The following is an 18,685-nucleotide window of genomic DNA, read 5'->3' as shown; positions in this document are numbered from 1 at the left end:
TTGGATCTGTATGCTCCATTCGATCTGATATTCTTCTCCTTCCCTTCTCCACTACCCCGCTGCGACAAGGTTAGAGGCTATCGGCTGCGCTACGTCAGAGTTCCGCGCGTGTGCCAACTGCCAAGTGACCCCGAAAAGCGCAACGCCTCAACACCTGACGACATCATCGATCTTTACCTAGATATAGCTTCGAGCTCCTATCCCCACTTGCTGTTACTCTGTTGAGTAAAACACGTATCCCATCACCATGGCGGACCTTGCGCCAGAGAAGGCCCAACCGGGCTCTGCAACCACGTCCGCCCTCAACTCGACAGATAATTCGCGGGCTGCAACACCTTCAAACGCCGCCGCAGAGAAGGCTCCGGACGACAGCTCCAAGTTCAAGACCTTCCTGGGCATATTGAGGAGGTAACGTAGCACCACCCGGTCACAGCATGTCTACTAGGCACGACTGGCGAGTTTCAACGCGCGAAAGCTAACTCGGTCTTCCTTCAGGTTCATTGGCGTCTCCGACCTCGCTGCTGTTCGCTTCTCCCTCCCCGCACAACTCCTCGAACCAAGGCCAAACTTGGGTACGTTGCATCACCATGGATCTAGGATTGCTGTCATGGCAAGTCGCTGTGGCAGGACTATCATCTGACGGATAGCAGAGTACTGGCACTACTTGGACAGGCCCGACACATTCATCAGGTCAGCACAGCTTCAACTTAGGTTGCAAGGCCCATTACTGACCTGCACAGTATCGGAGATTCGGATGATGACCTGGGGCGCATGCTGGGGTGCTTGCGCTTCTGGTTTACAAAGGACCTGGTATGCTGCATGCACCCTCGAGAAAGACGTAGCTAATGCTGGCGCAGAAATACGTCAAGGGCAAGCCGTGCAAGCCTTACAACTCTACATTAGGCGAATTTTTCAGGGTACGCTCTAACCCGGAACGACACGGGCTACCTACTGACTCTCACAGTGTAACTGGAAGATCGAGGATACTCATCCCACCCTCAAGACACCCAACTCCGCACCCACAAGCGCTGCCAACAGCGTCAAAGGCGATGGCAAGACCGTGACCGTCTCCTACCTTACCGAGCAAACGTCTCACCACCCGCCCGTCTCCGCCTTCTACGTCGACTGTCCCGAGAAGGGCATTAGCGCACGAGGCTACGATCAACTAAGCGCCAAATTTACTGGCACAAGCGTGCGTGTGGTTGCTGGAGCACACAACCTGGGCATCTTCATCAACTTGAAGAACCGGGGCGATGAGGAGTACCAGCTCACTCACCCAGCGGCCTACCTTGGGGGCATACTACGCGGTATGTCATGAGAGCATTGTATGTAGTGTGACCATGCTTACTCTATTTACAGGCTCCCTCAATGTATCTGTCGCAGATAGCTGCTTCATTACCTGCCCAAAGACAGGGCTGAAGGTCATTCTAGAATACCAGGAGGAGGGCTGGCTCGGTCGATCACAGAACAAGGTCCTGGGTGTCATCTTCAAGTATGACCCCAAGAATGATACTGTTACCAAGATCAAGGATGTATCAGAGAAGGATGTCCTTGCGCGGATAGAGGGCAACTGGCAAGATAAGGTCTACTACACCCTCGGCAGCAAGCCATTCGCCAAGGTTGCCGTAAGTATACTGATTAGTAGTCTGCACCACAATCTAACATTTTAACAGGAGAAGAACCTCATCATCGACCTCAACCCGCTCGACCCCGTAGCCAAGATCGTTCCACCGCTTGATCAGCAGCTTCCCAACGAGTCCCTCAAATTTTGGGATGGCGTCACAAATGCCATAGTAGGCAAGCAATATGGACTAGCGACAAACCTCAAGACCGAGATCGAGGAGAAGCAACGGCAGAAGGCGGCGGAGCGCAAGGCGGCGGAGAAAGAATGGAAACCACGATTCTTCACTGGAGCAGTCACACCTGTCGGCAGACCAGACCTCACCAAGGACGGCGAGGAAGCTCTGAAGGGTTTGCACGCGGAGAACTACCAACTGCCACCAAACGAGGAATACGCCGCCTTTTGATCGCATCCTCTTTTTCTCGAATGTTAGGAAGAAATTGCAGAATAGGACAAACCAGTACAGCAGGACCTTCACTACGATATCCACTATATTTTGACTCTTCGGGGAACACGACACCCTCATTTGGCATCACTCACAATATCGGGACGTTTTTTTGTTGATTAAGAAGAGGGGAGCATTGGCTTGTTCGGCGTTCTCGTACATAACATTGGGACCTACACGTGGTGTTTGTGTCCTTTCTGTCACGATTATCTTACGAATAGATCTCTCAGACTGCTTGCCTTGATAAAGGCTTTCCGTCAATTGACCCCTTTAGTGGGAACCATGACTTGTCGAACAATCATTCCAAAGCGCCTACGTTATCCCTAAGCAACAATACGCGTAAGTTTTCGCAAAAGATGGAGATATTCAAGCGTCATTCATACACAAAGCTGCGTCTTGTTTTTTGAGGTGGCAGTCTGGTATGGGCTCGCCCTAGCAGTGGGTTCAACAAGATGAGGACGACGAAACACTCCAACGTACCGAGGACATATTGAATGGAACAAATGACTATTTAGACAAATGAATGACTATTGCAATGGATTCCGGAGCCAATCCCATATGTTATTGGATGTTTGGATTTTCTTCTGATATTGGTGATCCTTTTCATTATGGAAATTCGACCCCGAACATCAGGTAAATATTTGCAGCAAGTTGCGGGCATTATTCAATATCGGAACTGCTCAAGCCATATTTTGGTATACTGAGATCACACAGAACGATCACTTTCATCGGGAAAAGGACAGAGTTGTGCAATCGTTGGTTTTTGTTGAGTTTTGTATAGTTTCAATGTCCAGCTAAGCAGTGTCGCGACAGGATCCTTTGTCGACAAGACATAACTCAGTGGAATTGTGGGAAGTATCGCAAGCTGCAGATGGGAGCTGCACAATGAACCGCTGCGATGAGTATGCAGGCGGTGGTGAAGGATCTAGATAACGCCGGTATTCCGCCATGCAATACAATACCATCGCCCTTTGTGACTGTGCTAGTATCAAGAAAAACCCATCGTACGCCAGAAAGATCACCAGTACTAATACATACAAGGATATACACAAGGTACTAACGTCCACATCAGACGCAATCGATGTTGCGCATCCGGGGACGGTAGAGGGGAAAGTCCCATCAAACACGACTTCGCAAACGTTACAAGAGAAATAACATTCTTAAGCCGTGTTGTGACCACAAAAGCCAGGTCACTGTAAACCGGCCTTGTTGGTCTTGACAGTATGCGGAATAGGTTGCAAAATTCCCTTGTTGTCGGCAGTACCGAGAGCAGTGCCCTTGGACCACCCCATCTTCATCATCAGAGCATGACCCTTGTTTTCCGGGCCCAACTCTGGTGCGTTTGCGCCAACGGTCTCACCGTCCTTGTAACCCAGCAGAGGACGGGAACGTGCACCTCCCTGTTTGTGTTTGACAGTAGAGAACTTCCCGGGACGGCCGCCACCGCCCTGCGAATAGAGAGGACCTTTGAGGCGCTTCTGGAAGCCCTTCTTTGTAATCGCAATATCAAACTCGTCATCAGTATATATGCGCGTGCGATTGGTCTTGGAGAGGATAGTAAATCTGTCGTTACCATCGCCACGGGAACGGGAGTTCAAATTGAAGAATGAAGCGGCTTGGTGGACGGTGGCGCGGCGATAGGCCTCCATGGGCGGTAGAGACAGCGTCTGCATGTCACCCACCAAGAACTCACGAAGCTCTTCGACAATGTCCTCCATGTCAATACCACCCTGGTACTTGACCTTGAGATTGGGACCTTTACCCTTACGGCCTAGTAAGCCTTGTTGACGCAGCTCCTCACGCTCCGCCTTCTTAAGGCGCTTCTTTTCTCTATCATTTGCCCACGCGCTCTGTAGCTGTTCGTTGAGATCGGAGTCATCCAATTCTGGCGGTGGCTGGCCACGTCGGCCCTTCTTCTTAGGCTTTAAGGATGGGCGCTCAGTGTCCATGATGTCAAAACCGCCATATGGGTCCATCTCAAGGGCTGCAACCATAGCAGAGGCCGAGGGGAAAGTAGGTTCCTTGTTACCTCGTCCACGTCCCTTCTTTTTGCTAGGTCTGCTGTAAGCGCCATACGAGTAGTCGTTGGCAGGGCCTGAGTCGTCGAAGAAATCGTCGCCAGCATACAACATTACCTCGTCGCCACCGAGGCCAAGTTCTTCTTGCTTCTGCAAGATCTTCGCAATAGTCTCGTCGTCGAGTTCCTCTTCGTCTTCGTCGTCTTCGTCGTCGTCGTCATCGTCGTCATCGTCGTCGTCATCTTCATTCTCGGAGTCACTACTGGAAAGCATCTGCTGTTCACGTTCATAGACCTCTGCCTCGAAAGCTTTGATCAACCGCTTCTCGTCGGCAGTCTTGAGATGTGTGTAAGACAGCCAACGGGCATCGTCCGTGACAGAGTTTTCGTACACGCAGAGATATTGGAGGCCACTCTTGCGGGTGCGCTTTGATAGAATCCGAACGACTTTGTCCATCACATCTGATGAGGTGCTCATGTCTTCGAAATCCTGCAACATGTCTGAATCCCAGTTGTCGCTGCCCTCGCCATCGTTGCCACCGTCTTGACTTCCGGACACCGATTCCCAATCGTTGTGGCTGCCTGCGTCCAGATCCATTTCACGACGAGCGAAGCCAGATGTAGCCAGCAGGTCTTCGGTGAGACCGAACTCTTCCATGTTCTGCATGTAGTCGTCAATAGCTGCGTCACGGGGGTTCACCTCGCCGTGCAGATGGTCATTCATGTCGGGACGGTCAGCATCAGGCAACCATCCAATATTGGGCTTGCTTCGGTGTTGCCATTCGGTAGTTTTGCCTTCCCACGCAGGCCTGCCTCCTCTTCGCCTCGCGAATTGGTCTTGATCAACGTCGTCAGCATCTGAGCCCACTTCTGCTTCTAGCCGAGAAGCAGCATTGCCTCGAATACTGAGCTCAACCGATACTGGGGCGTCGCCTGTCACAATCACTGATGCACGATCGACGGCTGAGGCAGTTGTGAACTCAGGCGTCTCAACAGGTGGTGTTTCTACTGCAGGAGTAGACTGTAATGGTCGTGATGGTGTGCCTTCGAAGGGTTGTGGCGTGGCGGTAGGCGTGGCTTTGGGTGCCTGTTCTGTAGATAAGGTGGCGACGGGAGCGGCAGATGACTGGTTTCCACGACCTCTGAACAGCACCTCATCAGCGCTCGATGATGAAGCCTCGGAGAGCGCAGGCGAGGGGCTGCGGATCGCCATGTGTGCCATTGCTGTCGTGTTGTCGGGTGTGGAAGAGGGCGAGGACGGTGTATTTGACTCGGCGCCAGAATCAGACGAGACCTGAGCAGTATCTGTTTCAGGCGTGTCCAGTTTCTTCAGCGTGCCTTCGAGGTGACCGGCACTTATGAACTCGATAGGCATGTGTCGCAATTTCTTGCCAGCCTCAAACGCAGCGGTGCGGTGACTGGACATCCATTTTGCTTCGTCCTTGAGGGAGAATTTGGACGCGGCTGCTGTAGGAACGGTCAACACGACCCAATCATTGGGGACTGGAAAGGAGCGCAAACGTACTCTCTTCATGGACTGGCCATGACTGGTATGAGTGGCGTTTGGAAGGCGCGCGCTGCGGTGTGCTCTTAGCTGAGCCGCCTTTGGCCTTGCTCTTGCCCTTTTTGCCGCGCGACATGACGATGGCGGTGCGACGAGAGTTTGCGGTGAAAAGGAAAGGAAAGTGCGGTGGAAGCTTTTGGAGATGATGCGCTCTTCGATGTCTCGTCGCGAGTGGCGCGGGGCTAGTAATGATGCGCAGGGTTAGCTCAGCGGAGCTTATGACGATGGGGCCGCTGGTTATCGCGCTGTAGGGAGCTCTCAGCTTGCCGAGAGAACAGTAACAAGTCCCCAGGCGGATAATCCATCACAGAAAGGGTAAATCTGATGCGCTTGAATGAAGCATGGTATACTTGGTCGTGGTACATGCTCTCGCCAACGCATTCCGGAAGCGTGATTGATGTTAAGTGACACCCGTGGGCAGCCAGGTGATAGCCACCGTGGACCCCTCCCCCGCGGGAACCTTGGGTCGTAGAGCCGCATATGACCTCTGCGGTTCGCTGCACCAACTGAGCGAGTTCAACATCGTGCTTCTATTCTATCTCTCTTCCAACACCTTTGTGTCGTGGGCATGTGTGAATAGTCGTGGCAAGTACGAACGCATGTAGCCAGCTCTAGGCAACCTCATCTCGGACCTCCGCATCACCTCCGCATCCATCGTCGCCCTGGCCACACCACCTATAGTTGCAGCCATCATGCATGACTTCGAGCGCGTTACCCGCAACGTCGTCCGCACCTTCTACGACCCTCCGCCTACGAACGACTCCAACGAACCCATATGGCTGCTGGGCCAACGTTACGACCCCCGTCCTCCGCCATCCAAGCCTACGCCTACTGATTCCCCATCCGCCGGGACACCCACGCCCCAGTCCGAGCGCAACGAAGATGAAAGCTGGATAAGGACCAGCATCGAAGAGACAGAGCGCAGAGAAGCTCCAAATGGCGAGGATCCGGCACAATACGGCAACTGGCCCTCTGCCTTCCTCGACGACTTCGAGTCGCGCATATGGATGACCTACCGCTCTGGCTTCACGGCCATCCAGAAGAGCCAGGATCCAAAGGCAACAAGCGCCATGAGTTTTCGCGTGCGCATGCAGAACCTCGCTTCACCTGGCTTCACATCGGACACGGGCTTTGGGTGCATGATCAGGAGTGGGCAGTGCATCCTCGCCAACGCGCTGCAGATACTACGTCTCGGGCGGGACTGGAGATACCAAGAGAAGCCTGATGAAAAGGAGCATCAAGAGATACTCTCCATGTTTGCCGACGATCCGAAAGCGCCCTTTTCTATCCATCGCTTCGTCGAACATGGCGCTGCTGTATGCGGAAAGTACCCTGGCGAGTGGTTTGGTCCCTCGGCAGCAGCACGTTGCATACAAGATCTAGTGCACAAGAATAAGGAAGCTGGGCTGAGGGTCTACGTGTCAGGCGATGGCGCTGATGTGTATGAGGATAAGCTGAAGGAGATCGCCATGGAGGATGACGGTGAATGGCAGCCTACACTAATCCTAGTCGGCACGAGGTTGGGTATCGACAAGATTACACCAGTATACTGGGAAGCACTGAAGGCGAGCCTGCAGATGAAGCAGAGTATTGGTATTGCAGGGTAAGGCGCAACGAGCATCTCGCATGCTTCATTAGTAGTTACACTGACTGTTCTAGTGGCCGACCATCAGCGTCACACTACTTTGTAGCCACGCAGGCGAACAACTTCTTCTACCTCGACCCCCACAGCACACGCCCACTCCTACCCTACCGCCCTCCTCCATCGTCCACCGAGAGCGAGGCAGGAGCGTCATCTTCCACACTAGAAGCCTCAGCAACGTCCACCTCGTCATCCACGACCATTGTTCCTTCATCAAACGCATCATATTCCGCAGAAGAACTCGCAACCTGCCACACACGCCGCATCCGCCGTCTTCAGATCCGCGAGATGGACCCCTCCATGCTCCTTGCATTCCTCATAACATCGCAGGAAGACTACGATAACTGGAAAGAAGGCGTCCGCAGCGTGCAAGGTAAGAGCGTGGTTCACGTGCAAGACAAAGAGCCAGCGCCGCGAGGACAGGAAAGAGAGGGTGCTATTGACGAAGTTGAAAGCTGGGATGAGGATGGCTTACAGTAGACTGTAGTCTTCTTGCTTGCTCTCCCTCTCTTGGTGGCGTTCTCTCTTGGGTCTCGCAATGATATCATACGGGTACATGCATGTCTGGAGTTTCGGCATTGTTGATATGGATTCCTTGGGTTTGGCACATGTATATCCGTAAATGCCGCGTTTCCATGTGCAATCCACGTTCTCTGGTAGTTATTTGCTCATGATGACAGTCCCAAAAATTGCCATGCGGAGTCTGTGTCTATCATCATAACTGTGAAATCGGCCGGTTGACGCAAAATGGAGCTCTACGTCATGTGAACCAAAGTCGTACAGCACGCGACTGCTCCGGATGCGGCGTTGCGAAAGGCGCGCTTTTGACGCGTATCTCCGGATACGGTACACGCGACCTCGAGCGCGTCGGTATCGCGCTTCGACCCGAATTCCGCGCGTTTTCCCGTGTGCGCATTGTAGACAGATGGCTACCAAGTTCGACCGTTCCTTTCGTGCAAAGGGTAACTGAGTATTAGCGGGTCAATCAGTGTAGAAATAGAAGAGGAAATGGTTGGAGAAATTGGAGTCATATGTGAAGTTCGAAAGAATTGATTCGTTCCCGTCTGCTGTGGTATAATGTACAGACCCTGATGGACCTCGTAGTCGAATACGACTAGATGATTCGATGACAGACAAACCGACCCATGATCACATTAGCAAAGGACCCGTGAACACCGCACCCCATAACCACTTGTCGGAATAGACAAGAAAGACCCAAAGAAAACATCCAGCGAAAAGAAAGCACTCTATTTGGTGGAAGAAGAGTACTTGGTAACAGCCTTGGTACCCTCAGAGACGGCGTGCTTGGCAAGCTCACCAGGCAGGATCAGACGGACTCTGTGAATGAAGTCAGTATATGCGATGGATTGTAGAGGAAGTATGGAGAACGTACGATGTCTGGATCTCGCGCGATGAGATGGTGGACTTCTTGTTGTAGGCAGCGAGCTTGGAGGCCTCAGTGGCAACACGCTCGAAGATGTCGTTGACGAAAGAGTTGAGAATGCTCATGGCGCGGTTGGAGATACCGGTGTCGGGGTGGACCTGCTTGAGGACTGCAAAGACGCGTTAGCAAATTTTGCTCAATGGAAACCGATGAAGCAGATTGCTTCAAAGACTGGATGTCGCGCTCAATGACGCGCAAATGGCAAACTTACCCTTGTAGATGTAGGAGGAGTAGGTCTCCTTCCTGGTCTTGGTGCGCTTCTTCTTGTCGCCAGAGGGCGCGGCGGTCTTCTTGCCAGCCTCCTTCTTCTCAGCGGGAGCCTTGCCGGCCGGGGCCTTGCCGCCGGTGGTGGGAGTCTTCTGGGCCTTGGGGGGCATTTTGAGTGATTTGGTGGAGTTGGGTAAAAAGGGTGGATTTGAGTTAAAAGCAGAAGCTTTTAGTGAGATGGAGTTGGCTGAGTGTCGTGGTGGGAGTTTGCGATGGATGAAGGGAAAGGTCGTCGACGGCGGGGGACGCGCTACTTATGGGGAGCGCGCTCTCATGTTGTGATCCAGCAGGCGGCTGGGAGGCCCGTGCGGTAGCTCTTGCCAGTTTAGTAGCTAAGCGAGGCCCGCGAGTGATCTTGCGCTGACTTGCGGCAGGCGCTAGACGGCGTCGCTGCCTTTTCGCGCGCTAGCGTGGGCAGGTTGATCTCGCGCACTCGCAACAGTCCAGCGCCGTCCTTATAAGACCGCCCCGCCCCCCAACAGCAGCAAGCAATCCATCGTCTCGACACTCCACGCCCACAACCAGCTCAACCCGCTCACGCAACTCATCTCTCTCACCACTCCCACTTTCTCAAATAACCCACCCCAACCAAACTCCTTCAAAATGACTGGCGGCAAATCCGGAGGCAAGGCCAGCGGCTCCAAGTCCAGCGCTCAATCGTAAGTGTTTCCATCTCCTGCATCGCGTCTTGAGCTTGAGTTTGCCTTGCGCATTCTTCTGCTTCAATTCGCATCTTTTTGACGCGTCTTTTGCTTGATTGACGCGTCTTTTCGCATTGCATCTCCAACATTGCATCATAGCTAACTTGTCCTTAGCCGTTCATCCAAGGCCGGTCTCGCTTTCCCCGTCGGTCGTGTCCACCGTCTTCTCCGCAAGGGCAACTACGCTCAGCGTGTCGGTGCCGGTGCCCCCGTCTACCTCGCTGCCGTCCTCGAGTACCTCGCTGCTGAGATTCTCGAGTTGGCCGGTAACGCTGCCCGCGACAACAAGAAGACCCGTATCATTCCCCGTCATCTCCAGCTCGCCATCAGGAACGACGAGGAGTTGAACAAGCTTCTCGGACACGTCACCATCGCCCAGGGTGGTGTCCTCCCCAACATTCACCAGAGTACGTTGCATCATGGTCTAATCGCATCGCATCAGTTGCTAACATATTTTCAGACCTTCTGCCCAAGAAGACAGCCAAGCCTGGCAAGGGTCCTTCGCAGGAGCTCTAAACGCGTCCTGCATTTGAGTTTCTTCTTCACGGCGTGGTTACTTCATGGGTCTTTTTCATCTGCAATGATAATGGGAGTCGGTCTGGGTTTGGGTTCTCGGCTTTTTACGGGATTTATACCAGAGCTGTATATTAGCTGGTTGTATTGACGACCGCGAGCTCATGAGCTGAATCGAGCATATCACTTCATCATTTGTCTTTTGCCGTGACTTTGCCTTGGTTTGCAATTAGTTTTGTACTGTGTCTGCGAGTTGGCGCTTGCAGATTGAGCGGTGGAGGTACATCGGGAAGCTATCAGCCTCACACCAGCCATTCCTCATACCGGTAGATCCACGCGGCACGCGATCTCGAGGCGGTCAACTGGTGCGACAACGTTGCATTCGGCAAGTCTGCGATTGCGCAAATTTGACAATACACTCTGCGTAGAAGTGCCGTGTAGAAATCATGCAGTTGTAATTCTTGCAACTCGAAACATACGTGAAAGCAGATGATAATAATCCACATGTGCACGGTATCCAGCGTCGAACTTGGACGTAAATGTCTCAAATCATACTACCTGGGCGATTGCCGCTCCAGAAACGGCACAGCGGGGTACCCCAGATCCTCCACATAATGTCTTTGACTTGGTCCATAATACGCTATCAACTTATAATGCTTACCTGTGTAGAAGACTTTGTATTTTTATCCGAGCCCATGAAGTTACATATCAGTATGCTTGGATACTATCGTACTGCCAACGTCAACCAGTAGGTACGTGCATCTCAGTCAAGAACATGACTTTCTATGTATGGTCACCTCGTAAGACGGATCTAGTATCTGATATCTCACTTCATGTATGATAGCTTGCAAACAAGAAGCATATGCGTTAGAGCGTGCTGTCGGGTATCTTCTTGTGATTATGTAGCCACCTGCGCTGTTATCTCAAGGGTGAAAACCCACATACTACTTGAACTACACCTTTTTCCAAATAATACTGCATGTCCTTCTCGCGATGGATGCTTTTTGCTTGTGTTATATATTCGCATGGCTTCTTCGTTGGTTGCTCATATTTCACAAAGTGTCAACGTAGTCATTGATGAATTTGGTATTTAATACCGAACAACAACTCATTCAAAAAATTGTCACAACCCACCACCATGCTCAATTCACTCGAGACTTTGTAGAGCGACCAATAGCATATCTATAGTCTCTCCAGATGTCTTTTTAGAATTAAATTCCATGGTGGTGGGGGGTTTTCATGTGACGTCATACGAGAGACGCGACCACCAGACGCGACCACACACTACTGACACGCCGGAGGTGTATATACGTGTATATCTGGTTACATGCGCATGATACGAATAAAACAGGCATGATGAGGGATTTGGCACAAAGTCTACAACGACACTTGTGGAAATTTACGCGTCAATTCCTGCCTGTCCACGCAAAGGCGCGACATTGAAACCTGGACACATTGATGCATAAGGCAAGAGAGGAAACGTTCAACATGCAATTAGCCACCTATTCATATATACCCGGTTTTCCATGCGACACATGTACACGTTATGAATCAATCAATGCATGTATAAATGTCTCATTGATCCATCCGACCACATCTCCCCTATCCTACTACTAGTTCCCGCGCTTTCGCCCGATAACCCATCCACCAAAATATGCAAAAATAGAAGACTGCAGTACCGAAGCCTACAAGAGCATCTTCCTGGGGTCCTCAATGTACTCCTTGACCTTGACCAGGAAAGTGACAGCTTCCCTTCCGTCAAGCAGTCGGTGGTCGTATGTGAGCGCAAGGTACATCATCGGCCTAATCTCGACTTTTCCGTTGATAGCGACAGGCTTCTCCTTGATGGCGTGCAGACCAAGCACAGCGGTCTGGGGAAGGTTGATGATGGGAGTGCCCATCAGACTGCCAAAGACACCGCCGTTGGAGATGGTGAAGGTACCACCAGCCATGTCCTCAATGGTGAGCTTGTTGTCGCGCGCCTTCTTGCCAAGGTCGGCGATGGCCTTCTCGATGCCGACCATGTCCATGCTCTCGGCGTTCCTGACAACGGGGGTGACGAGTCCCTTCTCAGTGGCGACGGCAACGGAGATGTCGACGTAGTCGCGGTAGACAATGGTGTCACCACCATCGGGACCCTCGATGGAAGCGTTGACGGCAGGTACGTCGCGTGCGGCGAGGATGCAGGCGCGTGAGAAGGCGGACATGAAACCGAGCTTGACGCCCTTGTTCTTAAGGATCTCGTCCTTGTAGAGCTTGCGGAACTCCATGATGGAGGACATGTCAACCTCGTTGAAGGTGGTCAGCGAGGCGGCGGTGTTTTGCGACTGCTTCAAGCGCTCGGCGATACGAAGGCGCATGCGATTCATCTTGACCTACGAGCTGTTAGTACAAATATCTCCATGGGCATGGGATACATACGCGGCGCTCCTCACGGCTGCCAGGTGTGGCCGGCTTAGTCTCCTCTGCCTTGGAGTCCTTCTTGGGTGGTGCAGGCTTGGATTCTTGCTTGGGCGGTTGGGGCTTGGATTCCTGCTTGGGAGGCTCAGGTTTTGACTCCTCCTTTGGCGCTTCAGATTGCTCCTCCTTTGGCTGAGACTGCTCTTGCTGGCCTTCGGGTTGCGACGAAGTCTCCTGGTCCTTAGATGCGGGTTCCTTTGGCTGCTCGCTGGCCTCCTTCTTTCCGCCCTCTGGGGCACCACCAGCCTCAAGCTTTACGATTTCCTGTCCAACGGTGACGGTGTCCTCCTCGTTGACGAGGAACTCCTTGATGGTACCAGCCTCGGGCGCGTTGACAGCAACGTCGATCTTGTCGGTCTCAATGGTAGCGATCTCTTCATCCTGCTCAACGTAGTCGCCGACCTCTGCATATTGTGAGCTGGTGATGTATCCATTTGAATAAGGCAGACGCACGTTTTGACCACTGCTTCAGGGTTCCCTCTGTGATCGACTCGGCCATCTCAGGCACCTTGACGATGGTGTCGGCATAGCTTCTTGTCTGGTCGAGGGACCATAGGCGTTGTGACGACAGCTGGCCAGGCCGTCTGTAAACAGTCAGTGGTGGGCATATTGATGCACAGAGTGTTTGATATTACCTTGAGGCTTGACCGAGGAGGCCAGACGAGTTCGCTTTGGAGATGGCGGAATAGCTGCGCGCGGCAGGAATGGCTCGTGGGCTTGCGCGCAAAGCTCGCACAGAGCGCATGGCCGCCGGTAGACGGCGTAGACACTGCTGGCCGGACATGATGGGCAGCCAAGCGAAGAGTGGGAAAAAGGAAATAGGAATGCGTGCGAGAGCGATGGGCGGCTTCGAGCGAGCGAAGTTTTGAATATGAGTCCTCCTGAGGCAATTGTACGGTACTGAAGCAGGTGCAGGCACAGGGCACCGGTTCTGACGTCTCGGAAGCCACCCTCCGTCACAGGCACAAGTGCCAAGCCCGCGACCTCACGCTGCCCTCACCAAGCCATCTGCGACAACAGCGAGGCATTGCGGCCACGAACCACGTTTCTCCCTTCCGCCACACCCTGCACTGGAAGGGCCATCGCCGTCATGAGCTCCAAGATACACGTCCTGTACGCCAAATCCCCGCCCGCCTCGCCTTTTACGCGCAGAAACTGACGCAGCCGCAGACGCCTCTACAGGCGGTCCCTCAAGCTCGCCCTCGACTGGAGCGTCCACCGGTACCTCTGGCGCGGACAGGCCCTGTACATCCGCGAACTGTTCGAGGCCAAGCGAAATGTCACTGAGCCGCGACAGATGAGGGTGCGTCTCCCTGTTGCACCACCGCCATCCCATTTACAACTCGACACATATCGTGGCTACATAGGGGACTCTACTGACGAGTCGCATAGGAACTGATCAAGGAGACGGAGAACCTGCTCGAGAAGTGGAAGCACCCAGACCCTTACCGCCCACCTACGGCTCCTGGAGGTTCGTTGCTCATGCCCGGATACATTTCCGCATCGGCCGCGGATATGACTGTACTGACGGGTGTTGTAGGATCAAAGTACGAGCGCAACCTGCCGTGCCCAATCATCGATCGTGAGTTCATCATCCATCATTTTCACTCCATCTGCTGACGACCCCCAGCTCCACCGAAGATGATCTTGTAATCGGGGATAGGAGAACAGGGCTGTGTCCACTTGTAAATATCACAACGGTAGTGCGACTAAGCAGTAAATCGCAACAACAAGAAAGCCAAAACTTACGTTTCTTTCCTTCAACGAGACTACCGACCTCAAAGACCTTGACGTCTCTATCCCTGTTCTGTACTTTCTTCTCCTTTGTGACTATCACCCACCTTTTCAAGTCCAGGTTACTATCGGTGTTTGCCAACGTCTGTCCGTTAGCCTCGTCAATGTCGCAAAAGTCAAATACGCATCCGTTGATACAACAGCACCACCTAAAGCAGCAATTCCAGTGCAGGTAGTCTTGGATCTGAGGATGACATTGTAGTACTTATCATATTTGTTTCTCATCAAGAAGTAGGAATATAATCTTTCCTAGGTACTTTATCAGGTCTGAAACTTCCTCACTCTGCGTACAGTGCTAAGATATCCCATGTCATCTACGAGGTCCGCCTTTTCAACCCAAACGGGCATATTATCGACAGTAGTTGCTGGTTTGACCCCTCTTTCCTGTGCGTATGCGTCCTCCAAGAATGCCCATTCCGGCACGTCGCAGCATCCACCGACAATGATGGTCCTCTCGGGCGACATATTGTACAACAGAGGCTCATGAGTCTTTGGTACCAACACTTCTACTATCTTCTTCTCAGGATTGAAGCCCCTGATAATCGCTGTACAAACCATTCTCGTCGTTCGAGGATCTAGTGGTTCTACCATGCCAGTACGTTCAGACTCTGGAAGATATGGAATCCCAAATTTTTGTGTCTTGGGAAGCGAGCCGTTAGGAGTAGGAACGGCAGATGATGTGGATTGAATGATTTGCACGATGGAGCCATTCAATGCATGCAGCAATGAGGATGGCTCGACTGGCTCAGAGTACATTGCGAAAGCAACTACATCCTGTTCTCGCTCTAGGGTTTCTTCGTAGCAAAACTCCCAGGGTACCAGCTGTGAAAGAGGATCTGGCGTCCAATTGAGAAGTTGGGGCTGGCCCTGGCTCGTACTGCTTGATCTGAGATGGAAGTAGGATTGCATCTGCATAGCGCTTAATTCATTCTCCGACCTTATAGGGATCGACTGGGGCTGTTGCGCAGTAATCTCATAGAGTGTGCCGTGGTATTGCGATGTTGATGTTTGAAGTAAGTGCAACCTTGCCGCTGTTTCAGTGTCGATGGCTCGTGTATCGCTGAGGTGTACGACATTATGCGGTTTGATCCTCACTATCAGCTTGTTTAGTAAGTCGAAATGTGAGGAGTAGAGAAAGCTGGGTATGTCGACAACTAATGGTAGAGACGAATCTCGAGAAGAAAGATTCCTGTATGCCAAGAAAAGATCCTCAAAACAGGATTGATAATAGTCCGCATAGTTGGCAAAATTCGTAGGGACTGGATGTGCGCGAACGACCTCGTTCCTGCTCGCTTCTCTCTGTTCTGGTACAACAGAGGGGTGTGTGTAACTCGGACCCAAATTCAAATCTCTCACCACAACGAGAGAGACTTGACCTCCAGGGACGTACTCTTGTTTTTGCGGGTCAAGATCCATCCAACATACAGCTGGCACAGATGCAGCGGTCTTGCCTAGTCCTGTGAGAGAGCGATTCACGAGCCGCCTGGCAAAAGTCGATTTGCCCGAGCTAGGTAACCCAGTCACAACGGTGGTAGAAGGATTGCTAGCGCAGTCCTCAATTGCGCGAAGCCAGTCTTCAGGTGTCACTTCAGGACGTAAGGGTCGGGAAAGCGTATCTGCATCTGAGTTGGTCACCTAGCAGAAAAGTCAGTTTTTTTGTATAGTCTCAACGAGTCATCATGTTATTATAGAACATGGTAATGGCCAAGGTGAGCTGTAAACGAGAAGCGATGCACTTACAACACGGAACGATCGATCATTGGAGTCATCCCAGATTCCGTCAAACACTGGACTAATATGCGCCAAAGATGCAGGTGTCTTGCAAGTCTTGAAACTTATGTGATTTGTACCATCTAGTCCGCGGATTTTGGACATAGGGTGCGTGGCTGGTACACACACTCGATGAGCTTGGTTTTTTTGGCCATCACGATTGACTGTCCCAATATTGGCACCATTGATGTTGACGGCACCCCTCAGAACCAACAAGTCAAAACAGCCGATCAACGTGATAGTCGCGTGCTTGTTCAGATTGACGGTGAGTTCAGTGTCGGTGTCTGAGAGGATGTTTTGTGGTTCGTTGCGCCAGTTGCAAAGTTTGAGATTGCGCTGAACAGGCACGGGTTGTTCCTCTTCATCTGAGTCTTCCTGTTCCGGGTTTCCATCTTTGAGCAATGGACTTGCTGGTACAGGAATCTGCTCAAGCGTGACTTTGGGTGTATTCACGACTTTAGCTGCGGCTTCCGTTCGCAGTCGAGCTGCCGCAATCGCAGTGAGCGGCTTTTCGCTGACGAATCCAGCTGCAGTCGCGTCTTCTCCTCTCTTCCGTTTTCCTGACATACTGACTTTGGATGTTGATGCTGGTGTTCTGCATCTGTCCAGTATCTCATCGACCAAGCCAGTGATTTTTGGCGCGCTAGCTTTTGATTAGGACTAGTGGCGATGCGGCTCTTCTCCGCCCGAGCGCGCCAGACCGCGGCGCAAAAAAGTTACGAACTTCGACTTTCTGGTCGCAAAGAGCATGGCTCCACACACACCATGAAGGACACACACAAAACCAAGGTGCCGCTGCCGGGCTCCAAGCAGAAGTCAAAACCTCAGAACACCCCATCGAAAGCGCAATTAAGCCAAGAATTTGTCGACAGTGACAATGATTCTCCCAATGAGAGCACCACGCAGCCCAAGAAGGTCGAGAAGCCGAAAGCCACCATCGGTATCCATGTGAATGGCGTTCCTAAAACCAAGTCCAAACCTAGCAAGAAAGACGCGCCTGCCTCCAAATCCACATCCAAGTCGAAAGTTTCACCCAAGAAACCAGCATCCAAGCATATCGCAACAGAAGAGGACGTCGCAGAATTGTCGAGCTCAGAGACAAGCGACGACGACGCGCCGACCAGAGATATACAGACGAAGCTTCCGGGTAACGAGAAGAGCAAGGATGCTTCGAGCGACAGCGACAGCGACAGCACAAGCAGCTCAGACACCTCCAGTGACGACTCAGACACTGACAACGCGCCGCAACCAACACGCAAACCAGCTCAAACACGTCCATCACTTCCAGTGCAATCACAATCACATGCAGTCGACTTTCGACCGACGCAGGCCTACGTACCCCCGAAAGGATTCAATCCAGTGGCATTGAATGACAAGACCATTTCCAAGTCGACAGGACTGTTTGATAACCTAGAAGGGAAGCAGGTATGGCACATTACTGCTCCAGCAGGTGTCTCCTTGAAGGATCTCAGCGAGATTGCCATGGACAAAGCTATGAAAGGAGATGCGATATTAAGTCACAAGGGCACCGACTATGGATTTTCTCAGACAGAAAAGAGCGAAGATGGCACTCGGGAGGTTTTATTGCCTCGCAAGAACGGCATGGAGCCTGGTACGTTCACCAAATACTGCTTATACTGACTGTACTGACCTGGCTAGTCTCTACGCGGATATCACAGACGTTGCGCTTGCGATCGGTCGTGCGACTTCCTCACCTCAGCACAAAACAAGCAGACCAGAACACAGGTTCAGAAGCGGCCGCTTCGATAACGCGATCGACTATCCGTGCACCACGACCACAGGTTACAGGACTGAAGATGCGCTTCCTTCCCACTGGCTTTAGTGGCAATGACGCCGGGATTATTGGTGATTCAGATGACGAGACTGAAGCGCCACGGGAGACTGCGGGACTTGGGATGCCGAATGGACTCAATCTACCCTCGAAGAAGCCAAAGAGGAAACATGCTGATGTCAATGGTGTCGATACGCCTGAAGTGCCATCAAAGAAGACCAAGAAGCACCGGGACCCAGAGGAGACCAAGAGAAAAGAGGAAAAGAAAGCGAAGAAGGATAAAAAGCGGGCGAAGGAAGCGGCAATGGCTTGAGAAATGCTGCATGACTACTTGAACTAGCATGACATCTACGCACACAGAATCTTCATACCAGAAAGCGCATGCGGCCAGAGACCAATATCTGTGCTGCTCCGCTGGACCGGTTCAGATACTTCACATCACATACGTACACATGTATCGGAACGTTATCAGCAACAACGCCGACACGTTAAAAGGCCATAAGCGTTTAGCAGGAGTTAATACGAGCATTGGTTTATGGAGGCATAGTACTTGCTAAGACTATCCAGTAGCACCAGGCCATGCCACAATCAAGATGTACATTTATCACCTTTCCCTCTGTATTCGCAGTTTGGACTATGTAGATGGTCTGTGTGT

General features: G+C 52.1%; 9 protein-coding genes across 9 annotated transcripts; 5 read left to right on the top strand and 4 right to left on the bottom strand.

Annotated features, from left to right (window-relative positions):
- Positions 1–247: 247 nt before the first annotated feature.
- On the top strand, positions 248–2,027 carry AA0111_g294 (hypothetical protein; the record flags this gene model as incomplete). The annotated part of the gene is made up of 8 exons (XM_028648766.1): positions 248–408; positions 496–572; positions 651–690; positions 741–810; positions 858–917; positions 965–1,307; positions 1,360–1,625; positions 1,674–2,027. 8 exons carry the CDS (start codon positions 248–250, stop codon positions 2,025–2,027), a joined length of 1,371 nt encoding a protein of 456 aa, XP_028511884.1.
- A 1,229-nt stretch (positions 2,028–3,256) lies between these two features.
- On the bottom strand, positions 3,257–5,723 carry AA0111_g293 (hypothetical protein; the record flags this gene model as incomplete). The annotated part of the gene is made up of 2 exons (XM_028648755.1): positions 3,257–5,550; positions 5,609–5,723. The coding sequence occupies 2 exons, from the start codon at positions 5,721–5,723 to the stop codon at positions 3,257–3,259; spliced, it is 2,409 nt and encodes an 802-aa protein (XP_028511883.1).
- A 616-nt stretch (positions 5,724–6,339) lies between these two features.
- Positions 6,340–7,769, top strand: AA0111_g292 (putative cysteine protease; the record flags this gene model as incomplete). The annotated part of the gene is made up of 2 exons (XM_028648744.1): positions 6,340–7,250; positions 7,307–7,769. The coding sequence occupies 2 exons, from the start codon at positions 6,340–6,342 to the stop codon at positions 7,767–7,769; spliced, it is 1,374 nt and encodes a 457-aa protein (XP_028511882.1).
- Positions 7,770–8,536: 767 nt separating this feature from the next.
- AA0111_g291 (hypothetical protein) lies at positions 8,537–9,110 on the bottom strand (the record flags this gene model as incomplete). Its single annotated transcript, XM_028648733.1, has 3 exons — positions 8,537–8,627; positions 8,683–8,842; positions 8,945–9,110. The coding sequence occupies 3 exons, from the start codon at positions 9,108–9,110 to the stop codon at positions 8,537–8,539; spliced, it is 417 nt and encodes a 138-aa protein (XP_028511881.1).
- A 493-nt stretch (positions 9,111–9,603) lies between these two features.
- On the top strand, positions 9,604–10,217 carry AA0111_g290 (hypothetical protein; the record flags this gene model as incomplete). Its single annotated transcript, XM_028648722.1, has 3 exons — positions 9,604–9,659; positions 9,816–10,108; positions 10,162–10,217. The coding sequence occupies 3 exons, from the start codon at positions 9,604–9,606 to the stop codon at positions 10,215–10,217; spliced, it is 405 nt and encodes a 134-aa protein (XP_028511880.1).
- Positions 10,218–11,899: 1,682 nt separating this feature from the next.
- On the bottom strand, positions 11,900–13,458 carry AA0111_g289 (Dihydrolipoyllysine-residue succinyltransferase component of 2-oxoglutarate dehydrogenase complex; the record flags this gene model as incomplete). Its single annotated transcript, XM_028648710.1, has 4 exons — positions 11,900–12,589; positions 12,636–13,078; positions 13,128–13,258; positions 13,310–13,458. The coding sequence occupies 4 exons, from the start codon at positions 13,456–13,458 to the stop codon at positions 11,900–11,902; spliced, it is 1,413 nt and encodes a 470-aa protein (XP_028512212.1).
- A 306-nt stretch (positions 13,459–13,764) lies between these two features.
- On the top strand, positions 13,765–14,327 carry AA0111_g288 (hypothetical protein; the record flags this gene model as incomplete). The annotated part of the gene is made up of 5 exons (XM_028648699.1): positions 13,765–13,787; positions 13,845–13,977; positions 14,067–14,145; positions 14,215–14,256; positions 14,305–14,327. 5 exons carry the CDS (start codon positions 13,765–13,767, stop codon positions 14,325–14,327), a joined length of 300 nt encoding a protein of 99 aa, XP_028512213.1.
- A 402-nt stretch (positions 14,328–14,729) lies between these two features.
- Positions 14,730–16,805, bottom strand: AA0111_g287 (hypothetical protein; the record flags this gene model as incomplete). The annotated part of the gene is made up of 2 exons (XM_028648688.1): positions 14,730–16,103; positions 16,209–16,805. The coding sequence occupies 2 exons, from the start codon at positions 16,803–16,805 to the stop codon at positions 14,730–14,732; spliced, it is 1,971 nt and encodes a 656-aa protein (XP_028512209.1).
- Positions 16,806–17,003: 198 nt separating this feature from the next.
- Positions 17,004–18,343, top strand: AA0111_g286 (hypothetical protein; the record flags this gene model as incomplete). Its single annotated transcript, XM_028648677.1, has 2 exons — positions 17,004–17,850; positions 17,898–18,343. The coding sequence occupies 2 exons, from the start codon at positions 17,004–17,006 to the stop codon at positions 18,341–18,343; spliced, it is 1,293 nt and encodes a 430-aa protein (XP_028512210.1).
- Positions 18,344–18,685: the final 342 nt, after the last annotated feature.

Source organism: Alternaria arborescens (genome assembly GCF_004154835.1).
Source record: "Alternaria arborescens strain FERA 675 chromosome Unknown contig_1, whole genome shotgun sequence".
NCBI lineage: Eukaryota > Fungi > Ascomycota > Dothideomycetes > Pleosporales > Pleosporaceae > Alternaria > Alternaria arborescens.
The sequence above is the reverse complement of the archived record's forward strand: the minus strand, read 5'-3'. Positions and strand labels throughout refer to the sequence as shown.